Source organism: Budorcas taxicolor, chromosome 13 (assembly GCF_023091745.1).
Source record: "Budorcas taxicolor isolate Tak-1 chromosome 13, Takin1.1, whole genome shotgun sequence".
Classification (NCBI taxonomy): domain Eukaryota; kingdom Metazoa; phylum Chordata; class Mammalia; order Artiodactyla; family Bovidae; genus Budorcas; species Budorcas taxicolor.
The window spans coordinates 81,941,227-81,962,082 of NC_068922.1; the positions used below are offsets into that span (position 1 = coordinate 81,941,227).

At 49.2% G+C, this 20,856-nt stretch overlaps 1 protein-coding gene across 3 annotated transcripts in view; it reads left to right on the forward strand.

Annotated features, from left to right (window-relative positions):
• Positions 1-16,183, forward strand: part of DOK5 (docking protein 5) — a 148,731-nt gene extending 132,548 nt beyond the window's left edge. For 2 of the 3 annotated variants that reach the window (XM_052650688.1, XM_052650687.1), the window contains 2 exons: positions 4,967-5,087; positions 15,511-16,183. In XM_052650688.1, the coding sequence (XP_052506648.1) occupies positions 4,967-5,087; positions 15,511-15,575 (186 nt within the window). In that variant the 3' untranslated portion in view covers positions 15,576-16,183. The remainder of the gene's footprint in view (positions 1-4,966; positions 5,088-15,510) is intronic. The other variant, XM_052650689.1, reaches the window with a different exon arrangement.
• The last annotated feature ends 4,673 nt before the right edge of the window (positions 16,184-20,856 follow it).

The window sequence follows — 20,856 nt, forward strand, 5'->3', positions numbered from 1 at the left end:
CCCGTCTCCTTGTCCATTGCCCACCCAGCCTCGGGCGGCCACCGGCACTCTCTCTCTGCGTTCGCCCGCCCTGGGTGTTGCCTATAAATAGGATCATGTGCGATGTGGTCTTTCACAAGTGACTTCTGTCACTCAGCATCATGTGTTCAGCGTCTCCACGTTGTGGAGGGGGCGCCGGTGGCTCAGCGGTAAAGAAGCCACCTGCCAATGCAGGAGTGCAGGAGACACAGGTTCCATCCCTGGGTCGGGAAGATCCCCTGGAGGAGGAAATGGCAACCCACTCCAGTATTCTTGCCTGGAGAATCCTGTGGACAGGGGAGCCTGGAAGGCTACAGTCCATGGGGTCGCAAAGAGTCAGACACGACTGAGCCCGACTGAGCTTACGTGCAGGTTGTGGCGCGTTTCAGGACTTCGTCACTTAAAAAGAATCATGTATTTGGCAGGTCACGGTAGCAGCATGCTCAGTTACGGGACGCGGGGTCTAGCTCCCTGGCCGAGGATCTAGCCTGGCTCCGTGCGTTGGGAGCGGAGTGTTAGCCGCTGGACCGCCGGGGAGCCCCCAGCACTTCATTCCTTTTTATGGCGGTCTGTTTCCCTTTTGTTTGCTTAGTTTATTGTCGTCTCTTTAGGAAGGGATGTTCCGTGGGAAGGGAGACTGGGAGGTTTAGACACTAGGGGGGACGTGCCCCGTGTCTCACCGCTCATCCGGAGCACAGCTGGGATGGGAACCCAGGTCTCCTACCCCATAATCCACCCCCAGCCACCCCCAGCGGCACAGAGCTGCGTGTGTCCTTGAACCAGCTCCATCCATCGATTGATTATCTCAGGCCACTGCGCAGCATCAGAGCTCACTCGGGCTGGGCGGGGAAGAGACCTCCACGCCTCCTGTTGTCTGGGGGAAAGTCTGGGTGGTGAAGTCCAAGAAGGTGTGTGTCTGTCACTCACGAAGCCGTGTCTTTCTCCCCTGGCGGGATCGTGAGCCGACGCTCTAGTAGGATGGATAAACGTGCTGGGCTAGACACCCTGCTTCTGCTCGTCACATTAACGGCTAAGTACAGAGTGACACAGTCTCGTCACCACGCTCTCCACAGCCCCGGGAACCACGTTACCGTGACCTGGACCTAGACCTGCAGCAGGGATTCAGCTCCAGGCTGCTTTGCTGGGCTGATCTGAGACTTGCTCCCTGCCCCCTGGGCAGGGCTGGGTTCTCTGGCCCATTGATCCCTCCATCCTGTGTGTGTTCAGTCTCTGGGGTCCCAGTCTGGTGTTGGGGAGACAGAGATGGAAGACGCAGTCTCGTGTTCTTGGAGTGCGTGCATGGGCTGCAAGAGGAGGCGGGCTGCCACCACAGACGAGCGAGATGGCCGCAGTGAGGACAGTGCTGTGCACGCTCCGCCGGGTCTGGCTCTGCGACCCCGTGGACCGTAGCCCGCCAGCCTCCTCTGTTCAGGGATTTCTCAGGCAAGAATGCTGGAGGGGGCTGCCATTTTCTCCTCCAGGGGATCTTCCTCACCCAGGGATCGAACCTGCAACTCTTGTGTCTCCTGCGTCTCCTGAGTTGGCAGGCAGATTCCTTACCATTTGATCACCGTCTGGTAAGAGTGCCTGGTGTCATTCGTGGAGGAAGAGTGGTCAGGAGGTGGTTCCTGAGCCGCCTTCTGAAGGGCAGACAGCTGTTACCCAGGTGAGGAGTCGGGGCAGTCCTCAGGCCTAGGAGTCAGCATTTGCTATAGTGGTGAGTGGGCTGTGGGCACCTGGGTGGGTGTAAATGGTGACTCGGCGTGTGGCTTGGGCCCGGCCATTGTGCAGAGGGGTGCAGAGGGGTGGCGAGCTGAAGTCAGAGGGTGGGTTCCCTGTGGCAGTGAGGCAGGGTGAGGGGGCGCCTTCTGACTGGGGCATCACCACGTGACTTCCCAAGTCTTCTCACGCTTCGAGAATGCAGACATTTTTGCAGTGTTAACTAAGAAGACTTTTCTTTGCACTTTTCTCCAAAGACATTTAAAATGCCCCTTTCATAAAATTAGATGTTCCTTCAAAGGTCTGAGGAAGGAAGAGACCAGGCTTTGTTGGTATTCTCTTGACATGTGACATTCATGCCATTTTATTTCTGTTCCTAAGTAAGCGTTCTAAAAATAGAATAGACCATGCTGGGCTGCAGAAGTATATTCACAGCAAAGTAGTGAGTAATTTGAAGTGATGGCTGCTTCCCAAATATTTTCTTTGTATTAAAAATATTACTATCTTAACTATAATCCCTTTCTATTAAGAAAAGCAAATAATTGGTGCCTTGAATATTCAGTTCTTTTCCTCTCTTTATTTTCTTGTACTCCATGTTCATGAGGTTGAACGTCACCACGTGTCGCTGCTAAACAGGTTTTTTTGTTTGTTTGGTTGGTTTTTATTTTTGCTGTTAAGCTTTGAGACTTTCATTTCTGTAGAAGCAGGAAAACAGCCCCAGAACTTTTCTACTAGCCTTTGTTTTCAACTTTTTACCTTTTTGATTTAATAGGACATGTTTAGGGAAAAAATGCCCCCACGAAATCTAGTGCTGTGTAATTACTTGGACACATTTAAGTAATTGTGCTACTGTGGTAAAGAGACAATTCAATCCATCACATGTAAAATACAAGACACGTAAATTAAAACAGTCTTTGGAAAGATGGTTACAATCTTTTTTTTAAGTCAGTCTCATTGGGCTTCCCTTTGGTAAAGAATCTGCCTGCAGTGCAGGAGACCTGGGTTTGATTCCTGGGTTGGGAAGATCCCCTGGAGAAGGAAATGGCAACCTACTCCAGTATTCCTGCCTAGAGAATCCCATGGACAGAAGAGCCTGCCAAGCTGCTGTCCATGGGGTCACAAGAGCCGGACACAACAGCAAGTAAACCCTCACATCAACTCCAACGAGTTTTGGATTCCAGGGTGTGGAGTCTCGTATTATTTTGGCTTTATTGAGTGAATGTACAGATATTATGCCTGAGACTACTATGCTGATGAGATGTATAGAGCGGGGAGTTTTAAAAAAATCTTTGGTGGGCATTGCAGTTTATACTCATCGTCATAATATCCTCCTTTTCCCTGTGCCTGGCTTGTCTAGGCAAGTGCTAAGCAGGCATCACCTCACTGAACCCAAATGGATAAATATCTAATACCAGCTTTTCTCAGATGAGCAATTAAGGTGGCATTCCACTGGTTAGAATGGTCTGCGACTCACTTTTCCTTAATGGTACAGTATGTCAGTGTTTCCTTTTCAGTTGATGTAAATCTGCCGTCCTCTGATTTGCAGTTGCCAAGTACTCCAGCGTGTCTGCAGTTAGCCAGGCCCCAAGACATGGAGGCTTACGTTGCCCCTGGTTTTCCATGAGTGCAGACTGTCTCCTAATGCCCATCCTTGTCTAAGTCCATCTATTTCTGGACACGTTTTTATAAGACTGGGGTGGGTCATTTGATATTCAAGCAGCTCCGGGACATCAAAGAGTCACTTCTGTGTTATGACACAGTAGAAGCATGTCATATTTGCGTCCGGATCAGGGCTCGGGGCGGGGGCGCTGGACAGCTGCCTCAGACCACGCTCCACCCTCTCTTCTTCCTGCGCCGTCCCTGTATGCCTCTGGTCACCCCCTGCTCGTCCTGCTAAGCTGTCTTCTCTCAGAATCATCCTCCAGTGTGGTTGGACAGACGACCTACTCCTCCCCGAGGACGTGGAGCCTCACATTGTATCTTTTAGGATGGGTCCTCTTAGATACTTGGAGCCAAAACCCACCGCTTCCTCTTTCCCCTCAGTATCTGGAAGGATCAGGCGCTTGTGGGAGCAGCAGAGGCTTTCTTCTGCCGGTGATGGTGTGAGTGCTCAGTTTTGTCCGACTCTGCTGCCCCAGGGACTGTGGCCCGCTGGGCGCCTCTGTCAGTGGGATTCTTCAGGCAAGGATACTGGAGCGGGTTGCCATTTCCTTCTCCAGGGGTCTTCCTGACCCAGAGATGGAACCCTCGTTTCCTGCATCTCCGGGATTGGCCGGCGGATTCTTGACCACTAGCGCCACCTGGGAAGTCCCATGCTAGTGCTAAAACCCGGCTCATACCAGCTTAGACTGAGAAGTAACGGGCCGGTATAAGTGAGAGGTCCTGGCCTAGCCTCTGGGTTCAGGTAGGAACCAAGGCCTCAGTGGAGCTTGTCAGGACTCTCCCTGGCCTTCTTCCTCAGAATAGTGCCCGCTGACTGCCTTGTTCTTTCTTGCTGTGCCTGGACAGACCCAGGCCCATCTCCTGTCCCCCCATCAACCCCCATGAGGAAGCGCCGGCATTCAACTCCGGAAGCACCTCCTGGGTACTTACCACCTCAGGACATACTCTAGACCCTGGGATTCAGCAATGACCGAAGCAGGCAAAACACCCTTAACTTAGCTCTCCTGATTCTGTCTTCCACAAAAGTTCTAATAAATGTCCCCAGGGATTGTGTCTTACTGGCCTGACTCGGGTCCCTGGGCCACCCCAGAATCCGTAGTGGGGTCCACCCACCGTGACCACGTGGGTTGAGCTGAGTCGCGGGAAGTTCCCGCCCAGAAAATCGATACGCTGCTGCCAATGTGCGAAGAACGCGCGCTGCCAAGTCAGCAAAGCGACAGCCGTGCTCCCCGACGGGCCAGCCCACCGGCTCCAGATGGCGGACTCCTCGGCCCTCGATCTCCTCGGGTGGGGCTTCGTGGGTGGAGGGCTCCCCGGGTGGATCTCCCCGAGGGGATCTCTCCGGATTGGGGCTCCCCGGGTGGATCTCCCAAGCGGGGTCTCCCCAGGTGGATCTCCCCGGGTGGATCTCCCCGGACAGATCTTTGGGCGGGACTCCCCAGGTGGATCTCTCTGGGTGGGGCTACCCCGCGTGGATCTCCCCTGGTGCATCTCCTCGGCGGGGGCTCCCCGGGTCGGCCCTCGCAGCAGCCCCGGGTTGCTGACTTGCGCTGTTCCTCCGTCGCAGCTCCAGGTGAAGATGAGCGAGCGGGCCGCCTCGCTGAGCACCATGGTGCCTCTGCCTCGCAGCGCCTACTGGCAGCACATCACCCGGCAGCACAGCACCGGGCAGCTGTACCGCCTGCAAGGTGAGCGGGGCGGGGCGGGGCGCCGCGGCGGGGGCGTGGCTCCGGGGGGTCTCGGGCGGGGCGGGGCTCCGGGCGGGGCGGGGCGCCCTCCCCACGCTGCATCATACCCGCAGGTTAGTCCCCTTACCCCCAGAGCCCCGGGCTTCTGAGGCAGGGGCCATGGGCTCCATCCCTAGTCAGGGCCCTGAGACCCCGCCTGTCATGCGGGGAGGACAAAATTGAAAATCCTCAGGGCAATCTGGACAGAGGAAATGTCACATGAAGGAGACACTCATTTTACAATTATTGTAACTAACCTAACTCCCTTTCAAAACGAGTAGGCGTTCCTCAGAAATGACTGAAGACTGAAAGGCTTGCCAGGGCCCTGACGGTGTAGTAATATTTTTTAAAATCTAAGTTTAGAGCAGATGTTTTGGATTCTGTTAGCATATGGTTTCTGTGCTCCTTGGGTTTATGTAGCTGCCTCTGACAATGTCTGCATCTGTTTGCAACAAAGAAAACAACTCTGTTTTCCAGCATATAGACACAACTTCTTCAACCATAACAACAAAAAATGCAAATCTACCTGCATGCAAAAAGCCCATATTGTGGTTGGAAAACCATAAATAGCTGAAAGAGTCTGGAATCATCACCAAGGACTAGTGACCCACTAATTCCAGTAAAAGAGTGGTGATAATGTTACCTCTAGACACGGAGCAGAACAACACAAAAATCACCACAAAGGAGGAAAATCACTTTTGAGAAGTTTGCGTCGTTTTTGTCAAATATAGTAAGTCACAAACCAAATGGCTCATCAGAATCAGACTTGGGTTTATTTGATAAGCCTTTATATTTCAGTTCAGTTCAGTTGCTCAGTCGCGTCCGACTCTTTTCGACCCCATGAATCAGAGCACGCCAGGCCTCCCTGTCCATCACCAACTCCCAGAGTTTACTCAAGCTCCTGTCCATGGAGTCAGTGATGCCATCCAGCCATCTCATCCTCTGTCGTCCCCTTCTCCTCCTGCCCCCAATCCCTCCCAGCATCAGAGTCTTTTCCAATGAGTCAACTCTTCCCATGAGGTAGCCAAAGTACTGGAATTTCAGCTTTAGCATCAGTCCTTCCAAAGAAATCCCAGGGCTGATCTCCTTCAGAATGGACTGGTTGGATCTCCTCGCAGTCCAAGGGACTCTCAAAAGTCTTCTCCAACACCACAGTTCAAAAGCATCAATTCTTCGGTGCTCAGCCTTCTTCACAGTCCAACTCTCACATCCATACATGACCACTGGAAAAACCATAGCCTTGACTAGACGGACCTTTGTTGGCAAAGTAATGTCTCTGCTTTTCAATATGCTATCTAGGTTGGTCATACTTTTCCTTCCAAGGAGTAAGCGTCTTTTAATTTCATGGCTGCAGTCACCATCTGCAGTGATTTTGGAGCCCAAAAAATAAAGTCTGACACTGTTTCCACTGTTTCCCCATCTATTTCCCATGGAGTGATGGGACTGGATGCCATGATCTTCGTTTTCTGAATGTTGAGCTTTAAGCCAACTTTTTCACTCTCCACTTTCACTTTCATCAAGAGACTTTTTAGTTCCTCTTCACTTTCTGCCATAAGGGTGGTGTCATCTGTATATATGAGGTGATTGATATTTCTCCCGGCAATCCTGATTCCAGCTTGTGCTTCTTCCAGCCCAGCATTTCTCATGATGTACTCTGCATAAAAGTTAAATAAGCAGGGTGACAATTTACAGCCTTGACGTACTCCTTTTTCTATTTGGAACCAGCCTGTTGTTCCATGTCCAGTTCTAACTGTTGCTTCACGACCTGCATACAGATTTCTCAAGAGGCAGGTCAGGTGGTCTGGTATTCCCATCTCTTTCAGAATTTTCCACAGTTTATTGCGATCCACACAGTCAAAGGCTTTGGCATAGTCAATAAAGCAGAAATAGATGTTTTTCTGGAACTGTCTTGCTTTTTCAGTGATCCAGCGTATGGTGGCAATTTGATCTCTGGTTCCCCTGCCTTTTCTAAAACCAGCTTGAACATCTGGAAGTTCACGGTTCATGTATTGCTGGAGCCTGGCTTGGAGTATTTTGAGCATTACTTTACTAGCATGTTAGACGAGTGCAATTGTGCGGTAGTTTGAGCATTCTTTGGCATTGCCTTTCTTTGGGATTGGAATGAAAACGGACCTTTTCCAGTCCTGTGGCCACTGCTGAGTTTTCCAAATTTGCTGGCATATTGAGTGTAGCACTTTCACAGCATCATCTTTCAGGATTTGAAATAGCTCCACTGGAATTCCATCACCTCCACTAGCTTTGTTCGTGGTGATGCTTTCTAAGGCCCACTTGTCTTCACATTCCAGGCTGTCTGGCTCTAGGTGAGTGATCACACCATCTATGATTATCTTGGTCGTGAAGATCTTTTTTGTACAATTCTTCTGTGTATTCTTGCCACGTCGTCTTAATATCTTCTGCTTCTGTTAGGTCCATACCATTTCTGTCCTTTATCGAGCCCATCTTTGCATGAAATGTTCCTTTGGTTTGTGTTGTTTTTGTCAAATATAGAAAGTCACAAACCAAACGGTTCATCAGAATTGGACTTGGGTTTATTCAATAAGCCTATATGTTTCAGTTCAGTTTATATTTAGGTTTGTTATTTATTATTTTTACAACAGCACTCAAAAGTAACCAGATCCAGGCAGACTTTGGATATATATTAGCCTCCCTGGTGGCTCAGGGGGTAGAGCATCTGCCTGCAGTGCAGGAGACCTGGGTTCGATCCCTGGGTCAGCTAGATCCCCTGAAGAAGGACATGGCAACCCCTCCAGTTTTCTTACCTGGAGAATCCCATGGACGGAAGAGCCGGGTGGGCTACAGTCCACAGGTGGCAAACTGAGCGACTTCACTTTCACTTTTGGTTCCAGACCATCGCAATAAGGAGAAAATTGTGATAAAGCGAGTCGCCATCACGATAAAGAGAATATTGTGATAACGCAAGTCACACGAATTTTTTTGGCTTCCCAGTGCTTATTAAAGTTATGTTTACACTAGCCTATGGTCTATTAAGTGTGCAACAGCTTGTATGTCTAAAAAGATGTACATACTTTAATTCAAAAACACTTTATTGCTAAAAAATGCTAACCATCGTGTAAGCCTTTGGTGGGTCGTAATAGTAACATCAAACATAACCAATCACAGGTCATCAAAACAAGTATAATAATAATGAACAAGCTGAAGATACTTCGAGAATTACCCCAAAATGTGACACAAAGACATGAAGTGAGCAGGCGCTGTTGGAGAAATGGTACCAACAGATTTACTCAGCATAGGATCGCCACAAATCTGCCATTTAAAAAATATATGGGGACTTCCCTGGCCATCCGTTGGTTAAGAACTGGCACTGCCTCCACTGTAGGGCCGTGGGTTTGATCCCTGGTTGGGGAACTGGGATCCCGAATGCTGCATGATGAGGCCCCAGAATAATCAAAATAAATTTTAAAAAGTTAACAGAATGCAATATCTGTAAAGCATCATGCAGTGAAGCAGAAAATGAGGCCTGCCTGCATCACTGTAAAATTAGGTCCAAGTTTATTGGTATAGATTTTACAAATGAGCACAGTAGTAGTACTTGCAAGACAGTAATTTAAAGCTAGTGATTGCTTCATTTCTGATGAAATAAATTCCAGTGATAATAAGAAAAAAAGAGCCATGGAATTCCTGCAGAGATGATGGATTATTAGACTTTGTGACTGGTAATTTTATAGGCTTTAGAAGGTGACTGTGTTCTAGGATTGAAGATGATCGTTCAAACTATGATTGTTGTTACATAGTATAGCCTTCATTGAACCTAAGCTCCCAATAGAACTCTTACATTTTTCCTGTTTTGACTGCATGCTAATAACTCAGTGAAATATCCTATTATCTTTTCTGTGCACGAGAATAGCGTTATAGCTTCAGTGATTTTTTTATGTTTTGTATCAATTATTTCATCAAATTATTTGTTTTCACGTACTTTTGCTATCTGTGTAGGAATTAATGTAAATGTGTTTTATTTTGATACTCGGTTTATAACCAACGTTTGCGAGATAGTACCTCATCAGCATGTTCTATGCAGATTTGTCTGTTTTATCTTGGGATTGCTTTCTAGTCACCAGTATTCATTGAGATACAGTGCTGATATGTGCTGTGTATGTATTGAATAGCTTGGAAACTCAATTTACCACTAAAATAGATTTTTTTTTGATAGATTTTTAAAAATGTTCAGACTACATAAAATTGTCTCACGTCTCAGGGGTGGTCATTCACACGACGAATAACTGGGAAACGTTCATCTGTCCCGCCTGTGAGGCTCCCGGTGGCTCAGCGGCGGAGGCCGAGACACGGTTCCACCCTGGGCTGCGAAGATGCCCTGGAGGAGGAATGGCGACCCAGTGGATGGCGCCCCGCTCGAGGATTCTTGATGAGAAGCCCGTGGACAGAGGAGCCTGGCGGGCTCTAGTCCCTGCGGTCTTAGACAGGACTGAGCAACTGAGCGCGCGCGTCCCACCCGCCCACGCGCCGTGGTTCCTCCCTGCTGCCCACCCCGGGGTTGCGGGGGGAGAAACTGGAAGAGAGCAGCCTCGTGCCCTGTGTGTCGCACGATGAGATCACACAGCGCCTCGTAGCTTGCTCTGCTGGGCTCCATGCGTTGTGATTCCTCTGGCCAACTCAGCTACCCTCGAGTCTTTCGGCTTGAGTTCTGTCTGGCAGATCCAGCGGCTAGCCCGGAAATCACGCAGACCTTGATGAGGGAGATTATCCAAGGGGGCGGAGAAAGGTTTTCCCCTCCAAATTCGGTGCTAGCGCGCCACCTCCTGGCCACGTTTGGATTTACCGCTGTGTCCCTGCCGTCGGTGGGCAGAGGAGCGCGCTGGCCTGACGCGCCCGCCCGCGCACCCTGAGATGTGTTCATCCATCTTCGCTGCTTCCTGCTGCCCATTTTCCAGTTTCAAAACTAAATTCTCTTCCCTGCTTAGGCACTTACAGAATTAACATGTGAGGTTCATCGTGAGAATTGGGAAAAAATACATGAAATAGAGGCACTCAGCGGTACGCTGAGCCCCGTGTTCACAGGCTGCTCCTAAGAATTCATTGTATAAAACGAGTCACCTTTTCCCAGTTGTCTTATATGTTGTCCTGACCCTGGTTGATATCACCCTCCTCCAAAAAAGTACTAGAGTCCAATAATTGGGGGCAAAATCAGTCTTTTGGTCTCTCAGTCTTGTCCGACTCTTTGTGACCCCGCAGACTGCAGCAGGCCAGGCCTCCCTGTCCATCACCAACTCCCGGAGCTTGCTCAAAGTCATGTCCATTGAGTCGGTGGTGCCATCCAACCATCTCATCCTCTGTCGTCCCCTTTCCTCCCACCTTCCATCTTTCCCAGCATCAGGGTCTTTTCCAGTGAGTCAGTTCTTCCCCTCAGGTGGCCAAAGGACTGGAGCTTCAGCTTCAGCATCAGTCCTTCCAGTGAATACTCAGGACTGATTTCCTTTAGGATGGACTGGTTTGTGCTACATGTTAAATTCTTTAGGAGATTCAGAGGGCAAATCAATATTTTCAAGACTCTGAGATGTCCTGAGGTAGAAAATAAATCTGTTTAATCCTGGTTAAGCCAGGGCTCTGTAAATTTGAACATGCAGTCTTCTCTCTCCTTTTTTTTTAATATAAACTAACATTAATATACAACTAGCAAAGTGCCAGATTTGTTCCTTTCAAGGGAGACAGGACATGCTCACTGAATCTAAAAGCTACTTCTTTTTGAGGACCTACTGTGTTCCTGTCTTTGCACTAGGAACTTAACGTGGAGGTGGTGGTTTAGTCATGTCTGATTCCTCTGTGACCACATGAACTGTGGTCCGCCAGGCTCCTCTGTCCCTGGGATTTCCCAGGCAAGGATACCGGAGTGGGTTGCCATCCCTTCTCCAGGGGATCTTCCTGACCAAGGAATTGAACCTGGGTCCCCTGTACTGCAGGCAGTCTTTTGTATTGCAGATGGTCTCCCGTATTGCAGTCAGACTGGTTCTGACTGAGCCACTAGGAAAGCCAGAACGTGATCTCGTTTAGACTGCAGAGCAGCCGCCTGGGAGTATTCTATTCCCCCGTGCAGCTAAGACACAGAATTTGTAGTAATGTGTCCAGGATCACATGTGTCGTGGAGCTGAGGCTTTCATCTCTCCATTCATTCACTGTTTGATAAATGTTAGTTGAGCGTCTATTTTATGCTGAGCATTATGCTGGGTGATGGAGCCACACGGGGGCTGTTATACAGGCTTGTTTCTGCCTCCTGCAGGTTATAGTCAGAAGGAGAGCCACAGTCAACAATTACACACGCATATTTCATTTCAAATTCGGTCTGTGTCATACTGGAAAGAAAGTGTTTGTAGTAGAGAATGGTAGAGCAGAGTTGTTGCCAGTTTGGGGAAGAAGGTCACAAAGGGACTTCTTTAGAGGGGCTGCACCATTTACCCCAAGACCTGGAATCTGGAAAGAGGTAGAACCTACGGGGAAAAGCGTTATCCACAGAGAAATCAACTTCTGCAAGGGCCCTGGTGCGGGAAGGAGCTCGGATTTTCAAAGAACAGAAAGGAAGAGGTGTGGCTGGTGCGTAAAGGCTTTTAGGAGAGAGCCGGGTGTGTCCAGCTTCTTGGCAATGCTCTTCTTAAACTCCCTCACCTCCTTCTTTAAGTTAACATCTTAGGAATTTTGCCCTTAATCCTAAGGTGCTCCATTTCTCAATATGTTTAGAACCCTTCTGTAGAAATTGCCTCTGAAGAGAGCATCCCTTGTTTCAAAGCAAAAATGAGAAAAACATAGGCACTTATATAATTGATCTGGTGTGATGTGATTTGGGATATTCGTGGAAAGTCAAGGAGCCGCATCAGATGTCTGTGCCGCTCTGCGGGCGTCTCTCTGCCGCCTTTCCTGGCTCAGCTGGCAGCGGTTAGAGTTGGCCAGAGACTCCACTTCAGTGAAGGCAGAACTGAGACCCTTGGAGGTCCGCACTCAGTGAGATCACGTGGCCAGCGGGCGGATGGACTGACATTAGAACTCCAGGGTTCTGACTGCTGGGTAGGGGTCTTTCTTTCATTTTATGCTTGCCTTTGGGTGGAAATTCTGCCACTGCGGGTGTTTCCAAAGTGAATACCGAGTGATGGAAATAACTCCTCCAGAGGGTCGGTTCCAGGTTGTGCAATTTACGTTTTTATCTTAAGGAGAATAGATTTTTTTGAGCAAGTGGTTGCTTTGGGGGGCTTAACCTTGGGTTTTCTTTCTTTTTAAAAGTTTTCCTTTTATTGAAGTATGGCTGGTCTACAATGCTGCATCTATTTCTGCTCTACAGCAGAGTGATCCAGTTATGCATATATATGCATGCATTCAGTCACACACACGCACACGCACACACACACACGCACGCACACATGCGCGCGCACACACGCGCGCGCACACACACACACAAACACACACACACATATGTGTGCCAAGTCGCTTCAGTCGTCTCCAACTCTCTGCAACCCCAGGGACTGCAGCCCGCCAGGGCTCTGTCCATGGGATTCTCCAGGCAAGAATGCTGGAGTGGGTGCCATGCCCTCCTCCAGGGGGTCTTCCCGACCAGGGATCGAGCCAGGTCTCCATGCCTCCTGCACTTGCAGGCAGGTTCCTTCGGCCCTGGCGCCTGTGCCTTCGTTTAACACTCTTCCATCACGCGTCACAGTGTCGACTCTAGCCCCCGTGCGGTGCAGCAGGGCCTTGTCTGTCCCTCCTGGATAGAACAGTTGCCTCTGCTCGTCCCGAACTCCCATCCATCCGTCCCCCAGCCCCTCCCCCTTGACAACCACCGTCTGTTCTCTATAATGTTCTCTCATCCAGTAAGAGAGAAGTAGATTAAGATCCGAGGAAATTAGAAAGACGACAAACAAACCGGGGTCTCACACTCGCATGTCTGTAGGGGCCACGGGGACAAGCCAGTGTGGCGTGGTGGGCTCCCTGGTGAAAATGGCAGGGAGAGCGCAGGCCGAGGGGACCGGCCTTCAGCCCGTGTGCAGTCACCCAGTGTTGACAAGGAATTCCGCCTGCTCTGTGACCCGTGCAGGCCAGAGGACAGGGCTTGGCACAGAGAGGGCGCACAGGCCAGTGCCAGCTTGTGACCTCTGTGTGACCTTTGCACGCGTTTGTGTGTGTGTGTTGGAAGGAGAATTGGATTCATGTGTAGGAAGGAGTGATCTCTAGTGACTGGGATATTTTGATATCCTGACTTCTCTAATAGTCACTGCTACGTGTCCCAGTGACTGTGTGACTACGTATATAGTTTTCTTATGGTTCAGATTTGAGGCTTGGAAATGTCTGAATCCACGACTTCCCTGGTGGCTCAGAGGGTAAGGCGTCTGCCTCCAATGCGGGAGACCGGGGTTCCATCCCTGGGTCGGGAAGATCCCCTGGAGAAGGAAATGGCACCCCACTCCGGTATTCTTGCCTGGAGACTCCCATGGACGGAGGAGCCTGGTTGGCTACAGTCCATGGGGTCGCAAAGAGTCAGACACGACTGAGCGACTTCACCTCACGATTTCTTACGGCAGAAAGGGCCTAGCCTGGGCCGTGCTGCAGCCCAGGGCTGCTGGGACAAGCAGACGAGCCGAGGGCGTAGGGCCCGCGCCACCGCGAGCCTTCCTGCTCCGCCCAGCTTGCTTTCGGAGTGCGCGCTGGTGGGGCGGGCGTGCTCCGCCGAGCCGGGGAGCCATTTCCCGGGGTTGTTAGACTGGCTTGATCTGCAGGTTTGGTTGCAGGAAGTCTGAACTGCAGTGTAGGTTTTCCTTTGTTCTCTTCTGAGGGCTCTTCCCCTGATCTGCGTCGTAAATTCCTTTGCATGTGGTAACCCTTAGTCGCTTCATGTAACGAGCCCACTCCCTGGAAAAGACCCTGATGCTGGGAAAGATGGAAGGCAGGAGGAGAAGGGGGCGACAGGGGATGAGATGGCTGGAGGGCATCACTGATGCAATGGACTTGAACCTGAGCAAATTCCCGAAGATAGTGAAGGACCGCGGGGCCTGGCAGGTACAGTTCATGGAGTCGCGGAGTCAGACTCAGCAACTGGGCAGCAACAGCCCTTGGCCAGCCGATGGCGGTAGAACGCCTCTCGTGCTCATCAGATCAGGCGCTCCGGCCGCAAGAAACGGCCAACCGGCCTCCTGGGCAGTCCAGCTGCTGACTGCTCCTGTTCACAACCTTTCATGGGAGCGTTCACGCCCATTCCTTACAGATTAACTGGTTGCTGTCGTGCTGCTGGCAGTGGAGTTAAGTAGGCGCTGCAAGACCACGCAGCCTGCAGTCTAAAATGTCTCATGTCTGGCCTTTATAAAGCTCACCAGCCCCTGTCCTGTATCATGAAGGGGACTCACAGTGGCCTCGTGCGACTCTTCCTGGCCTGGCCCTCCTGACGTCTGCATTGTCCTTGGTCTGGAACTCACACCTGAAGTAATAAAGTCTGTCTGGCTTTTAAGAGGCCCTCCTTTACTGCAGGATTGCCTAGGAATAAACGCAGTACCGTCTTATTTCTGGTCTGGTTTCCAAAGGGTGTCCTCGCCGAAAGATTCCCCAGTCTTTTGACTGGATCTCGTGTTCCCTAAATCTTTTGGCGGTAGGAGTTAGTTCGTAAAGTATTGAGGAGGCGGTTGCCCCTAGTTGCTCCTGGTTTGACCGCCTTGTTGCTTAGTCGATAAGTTGTCTCCACTTCTTTGCGACCCCTTGGAATGTAACTCGCCAGGCTCCTCTGTCCCTGGGATTTCCCAGGCAAGATTACTGGACGGGGCTACCATTTCCTTCTCCAGGGGATCTTTCCGACCCAGGGATGGGACCCGTGTCCCCTGAATTGGCAGGAGGGTTCTTTACCACTGAGCCACCTGGGAAGCCTGGTTTGCACATAGCCAGTGCAAAGGCCCGGAGAAGGCAATGGCACCCCACTCCAGCCCTCTTGCCTGGAAAATCCCATGGACAGAGGAACCTGGTAGGCTGCAGTCCATGGGGCTGTAAAGAGTCGGACACGACTGAGCGACTCCACTTTGACTTTTCACTCTCATGCGTTGGAGAAGGAAATGGCAACCCACTCCAGTGTTCTTGCCTGGAGAATCCCAGGGACGGGGGAGCCTGGTCGGCTGCCGTCTGTGGGGTCGCACAGAGTCAGACACGACTGAAGCGACTTAGCAGCAGCAGCCGCCGTGCAAAGGCCACATGCCAGTGATATATTAACCACGGTGTCTTTCAGGACTCTCCTTTGCATATCCTTGTGAGTAGCCTCTGGGGGGGAGGGGACATTCTGTATCCTGTTATTTATTTCTGTTATACAGAAACTTGTGATGAGCTAACCTGGTTGTGGTTGCAACTGCTGATTTTAAAATCTCTCTTCGAAAAGGTGTCACCAGCCCTCTGAAGCTTCATCGAACAGAGACTTTTCCCACCTACCCGTCTGAGCACTGACGGCCTGGCGTGAGCCGTGCCAGCCACAAACCCACCCGGACGGGCAGAGGGCACCCGGGAAGCCGTGCCAGAAAGCAGCTCCGCGTCCTGCCTACCTGTGTGGTCCTTGGGACACTCTGCAATACTCTTTTTCTTTTTTCCTGTTTTTGTTTTTTCCCCTTTCTTTCTTAAAGAAAAAAAAAATTAGCACACTTGAAACCTGCTCTATAGATACCGACTTTGTGTTCCCTCTTTTACGGCTGTGGTTTTCTATTGTAGGCACCGTGTCCCCTGCACCTCCCTGAATTTACCCTTTTGCGGATTCTTGTGATTTATTTTCCTTCTGAGTGTTCCGATTGTATGACAGTACTGACAATAAAATGGCTCTTAATTACTTATTTGTTTTACCATATTCCTCAGTTATTCATATTATCGTTCTGCTTAACTATGGGCCATCATGTGCTTTGACTCAGTATGACCTATTACATTAAGAAGTCACCCTCCCAAGCACCCTTTATATTATTTACCAGCGTTGCAATTTCTTACACCATCTCCCCTCTCCCTCCCTTTTAAGAAAGCTTTTATTTTGTTCCATGTACCTTCCAAAACGTTTAAAAATAAAAGCCATTCTTCACCCATACGGTCTAGGGCTTCTGGCTATATGACTTTCTGCATCTCTAGTGTGTCTGAAGGTGTGTGAATATCTTCCTTGTGAACCCCGAGCATCGCATTTGATAGAATCCAACCGTGTATGTTTGTTCACTCATTCACTCAGCTGTCTGCTGAGCATCTGCTCGCCCCAGGCCCCTTGCGAGGCAAAGTCAGGAGACGAAGAGATAAAAGGCACAGCCTCTGTCACCAAGGACCTTACATGCGGAGGAGCATGACGAGGAAGTAAGGACATAATTCCAGTACCGTGTGGCATCTGCTAAATGGGCCCCGAAAGTCATGTGCTTCTAAAGAGACGGTCACTCTGCTCCCTAGACTTTCCCACTGGGAAAACGCCAGATGGGAATTGAGTCTTGTGAGCTTCTGAGGTTAAAATTGCTGTAAAGCTGTATAAGGGGTGGGGTCTGTCTTAGTCTCAACTCAATTCTCAGTAGCGTTGCCAGATAAAATATGGGATGAAATTAAATTTGAATTTCAGATACACAATGAATAATTTTTTTAGCATACATGTACTGCATGGGATGTGATTATACTTAAAAATGTCCGTTGTCTATCTTAGATTAAAACTTGACTGGGTGGTCTTTATTTTTCCTTACTAAATTTGGCAGTCCTATTTCCCAGACCCTAGAACGTAGCTCATGCTTGAGAAGTATACATTAAACCCATGGATAGCGGAATAACCCCTGATCCTTGGGATGGAATTCTTTCTACAATGGGAAGCAAATTAACATTGATTTGCATATATTCTCAGTGCCAGGCACAGGGCTCCGGCCTTCCAAAATGATTATTTTCACTAAGGAGGAAAAAAAGTGTTTTTGCGAAGTCCCAAGAATGCTCCTTCCAAAAAGTGCATAATTTCCTAAAATGGAGATTGGCCAATGAAACCCCAAAGGTCTCGCTGAAATCCCACCTTGGTCTGAGGTGGTTGGGGTTTCCAAGGATGCTGCTGGTTGGGATGTATTTTTCTCAGGGGTGGAGAAGCCTGGAGGAGGAGGGTTAAGTTCAGCTGAGAATTAATTAGTGGGTTAGGGACACAGAAACGATTTCGCCCTGATGGCTTTGCTGGGACGCACTTGTGTTCTGTGCTCTCTCCCCACCCTTCTAGTTCACCCTGCTTCTCCCAGATGTATTTGTGTTCATCTTTTAAGAATTTGTTTTGCCACACAGGTTTGATAATTCGCTCACTGTTGATTTTTCCTGACTCTATCTGGCTCTTTTTTTTTTTCTTTTCTTGTTGAAAACTATCTCATAAGAGGTTCTCCCTGATTCCCAAGGCCTTGGCAGCCAGCATGGGGGATTAAGTTAAAGAAGTAGATAAAGGAAATGGAATTAAGGAAATAATTATAATTTTAATGAAGTCAGGATCGCTGAAGCAAGTCTACAGCTAATGAGTGTGGGAAGAAATGTTGCTGAATGTGGTTAGCTGTAAGCCAGAGACTCAGGACTTTTCAAAAAAGAAACATATTGACAAAAAGGAGTTAGAGTTCTGCTAGAGCCTCCTAACAGCCTCTGTTACTCTCTCTGCTATTCTTAGAGCTTTACTTGTGTTCTTAATTCAATCCTCAGCAGCTCCGCGAGGTAAATATAATTATTGTTCCTGTTTAACAGATGAGAAACGGATCCTTAAGGAGTTTAAATAATCTAAAAATATGCCTAGGATCTCTTAGCTCTGTTAAAAGATAAACCGAGGCAGATTAAAAGAGTTTATATGAGGGACTCACCTGGTGAGCCAGTGGTTAAGGCTCCAGCTCCCACCACATGGGGTGTGGGCTCGAACCCTCATCAGGGAACTAGGATCCCACATACCCGAGGCATGGCTTAAAAAAAAAAAAAAGTTTATTTGAGTGTCCATCTCTTGGGATTGGGCAACGCCAAACCAAAAATAGTTAGAAGAGCTCCACGGAGAGAATCAGTTCAGTTCAGTCCTGTCCGACTCTTTGCGACCCCATGAATCACAGCACGCCAGGCCTCCCTGTCCATCACCAACTCCCAGAGTTCACTCAGACTCACGTCCATCGAGTCGGTGATGCCATCCAGCCATCTCGTCCTCTGTCGTCCCCTTCTCCTCTTGCCCCCAATCCCCCCCAGCATCAGAGTCTTTTCCACTGACTCAGCTCTTCTTTTATAGAGTATACTTGGAGGCAAAGCAAGGAAATCACTTGACTGCCTGTGGCTGAAGCGGTTGCCTTGTCTGGGAAAGACTGGTTGGCTGTGATGACTTGTTCCTAAGTTTCATTTTCTTGAATTCTAGTACACTGACTCTTGCTTACGTTTTTGCTTTGCTCCAGTGGGCCACCCAGGACCACCCCGGTCTAACGGCCTTCCTGTTTGATTATGTCAACAGCTACTAAATGATAGACACATTTGAACCCGGGCAGTCTGATTCACGAGACTGTGTAAATTGTGTGTCCCTTACCCAGGCTGCTTTGAAGGGCAGCAAATATTTTCTTTAAAGGGCCAGAATATAGATATTCTAGCTTTTTGGGTCATATGGTGTCTCTTTCCTACTGTATTGCATAAAAAGCCGTAGACAGTGATCCTCAAAGGAGAGGCCTGGCCATGTGCCAGTAAAACTGTTTACAGAAACAAGTGACAGGCTGGAGTCACCCTCACTGTAAGAACCCCCGATACTATCTTTTATCAGTTTCAGGGTTTTTAGTAGACAACACGAGAGATTTAAACACATTAATCTCTGGCCTTAAATAAGAGAAATAGTGATTCGAAGTTATTTTGAAATTTCTTTTTCTAATCCTTAACCTCCTCGGTGAACATCCGAGTGTGAGAAGGGGTAACATTTCAAAGCTGTGCTGGATTTGTATGTAATCCAAACTGAATTCTTAAGCGCTTCCACCAACATTGCAAAAAAACTCAAGTCTAAAGATTAAACTACATAGTTTTACTTAGAGTTGTTTCTATTTTAATTGTATGATGAGAAAAGTGACTTTTCTTTTTTTTGGCAGACGTGTGATGGGGATGGGGGGTAAACTTTGTCTTCCCTTTTGCATGCTTATTTTATCCACGGCTAAAAAAAGACCTCTGGGGCTTCCCCTGGTGGCTCCGATGGTAAAGAATCTGCCTGCAATGCAGGAGACTCTTCTATCTCTGGGTCAGAAAGATCCCCTGGAGGAGGAAAGGGCTTCCCACTCTAGTATTCTTGCCCGAAGAATTCCATGGACAGAGGAGCCTGGCAGGTCACAGTTCATGGGGTCCCAAAGAGTTGGACTAAGCACCCAGCATGCACAAAAAGGCCTTTAACCCGACTTAAAAGGCGGAATAATTAAAAGGCAGCAGTTATTAAAATGCTTTCCAGGCAAGAAGCTTTGGTTTCTGTGCTTCATTTATTCATTTACCAAGTATTTATTCTGTCTCATCTCTGGATATCCCAGGCTGCGTGGTAGTTGCTAGAAACACGGTGTGAATAAAACAGGCAGTGTACCTGCCTTCACAGTGCCTGACCCGGAAGCCAAATTATTTAAGCCAATTGCTCAGGAAACAGGAAAACTAAGGAGAACATCTGTTTATATAAAGGGGCATTGTATGGTCTTTTAGGGGAGAGGGTGAACAATGTTGACCTTTCAGAGGAGGATACTGAACCAACTTTTAACAAAAACTTTTCCTTTTAGTCCCAAACAAAGTGAATCCATTTTGCAGTTTCCACATGAATGCAGTTCTTTTCAGTCCTATTGACGTTTTAAGTTCTTTTGGTTAAATGTTGGAGGTAAGGCTGCCCATCTTCTGATGAAAGTCAATACTGGCTGACTTCAAAGCGAGATTTTGGCTCAACCGTGGGGATTTGAATCAGCCAAGGCAAGCCAGGTGGCGGTCATTTGCCGGCACTTGCGCTGAAGATAGCTCCACCCACACCTTACTCTCCGAGCTTGTAGTTATCAACTGTTGGCAAAAGATGCTCTTTTTGTCGGTCTGAAGTGGAGCTGATGAATCTGTATTTTCAGCCAGTATCTCTGGGAAATTCCCGTGCGGGAGGCATACATCCCATTTTAAGAAACCTGAAGGAGATAGACATGGGGAGAGTTCCCATCCGGGAAGACTTGGCACCTGGAGTTGCCAGCAAGCGTGCTTACACAAGACACCGCCGGGAAGTCGGCAGGAGGAGCTGGGAGCCGGCCGCAGGCACCCTTGCGATTCCTGGTGCAGGTGACACGCAGGCGTGAGCTGCTCTGAGACGGAAGCTCGGGCGGGGCGGTCCTGAGTGGCACTGCCAGGGTTTCTGTTATACTTTCTTTGTTGCCATAGCAACTAACGAGGCGCCTCCGTCTGACCTTCTTTGTCTCTGGGAGAGGCCTGAAGGGCATGGACTGCTCACACTGCTGTTTAATAGGAAAAAGCCAGCCGGGAGCTGCCGGAAAGAGACAGGCTGCGAAACGGCGGCTGCGGGAGGAGGCCGAGCCCCGTATGTTGTTAAGGACCCAGCGCTGAGCCGCGAGGCGCCGCCGCCTCCCCGCCCCGAGTTCTTTCCTCTGATTCTAATCGCTGCGCTGTGTTATTATCTTTGGCCTTTGGTAATGAGTTCCCCTCCTCTGCTGGGAAGCAGAGGTTGCTGGGGTGGATTTAAAGATGTCAGAGGTGGGTAAGGGGTGCTGGCTCTGCTCTGAGTCCTGACCTGGACCGTGAC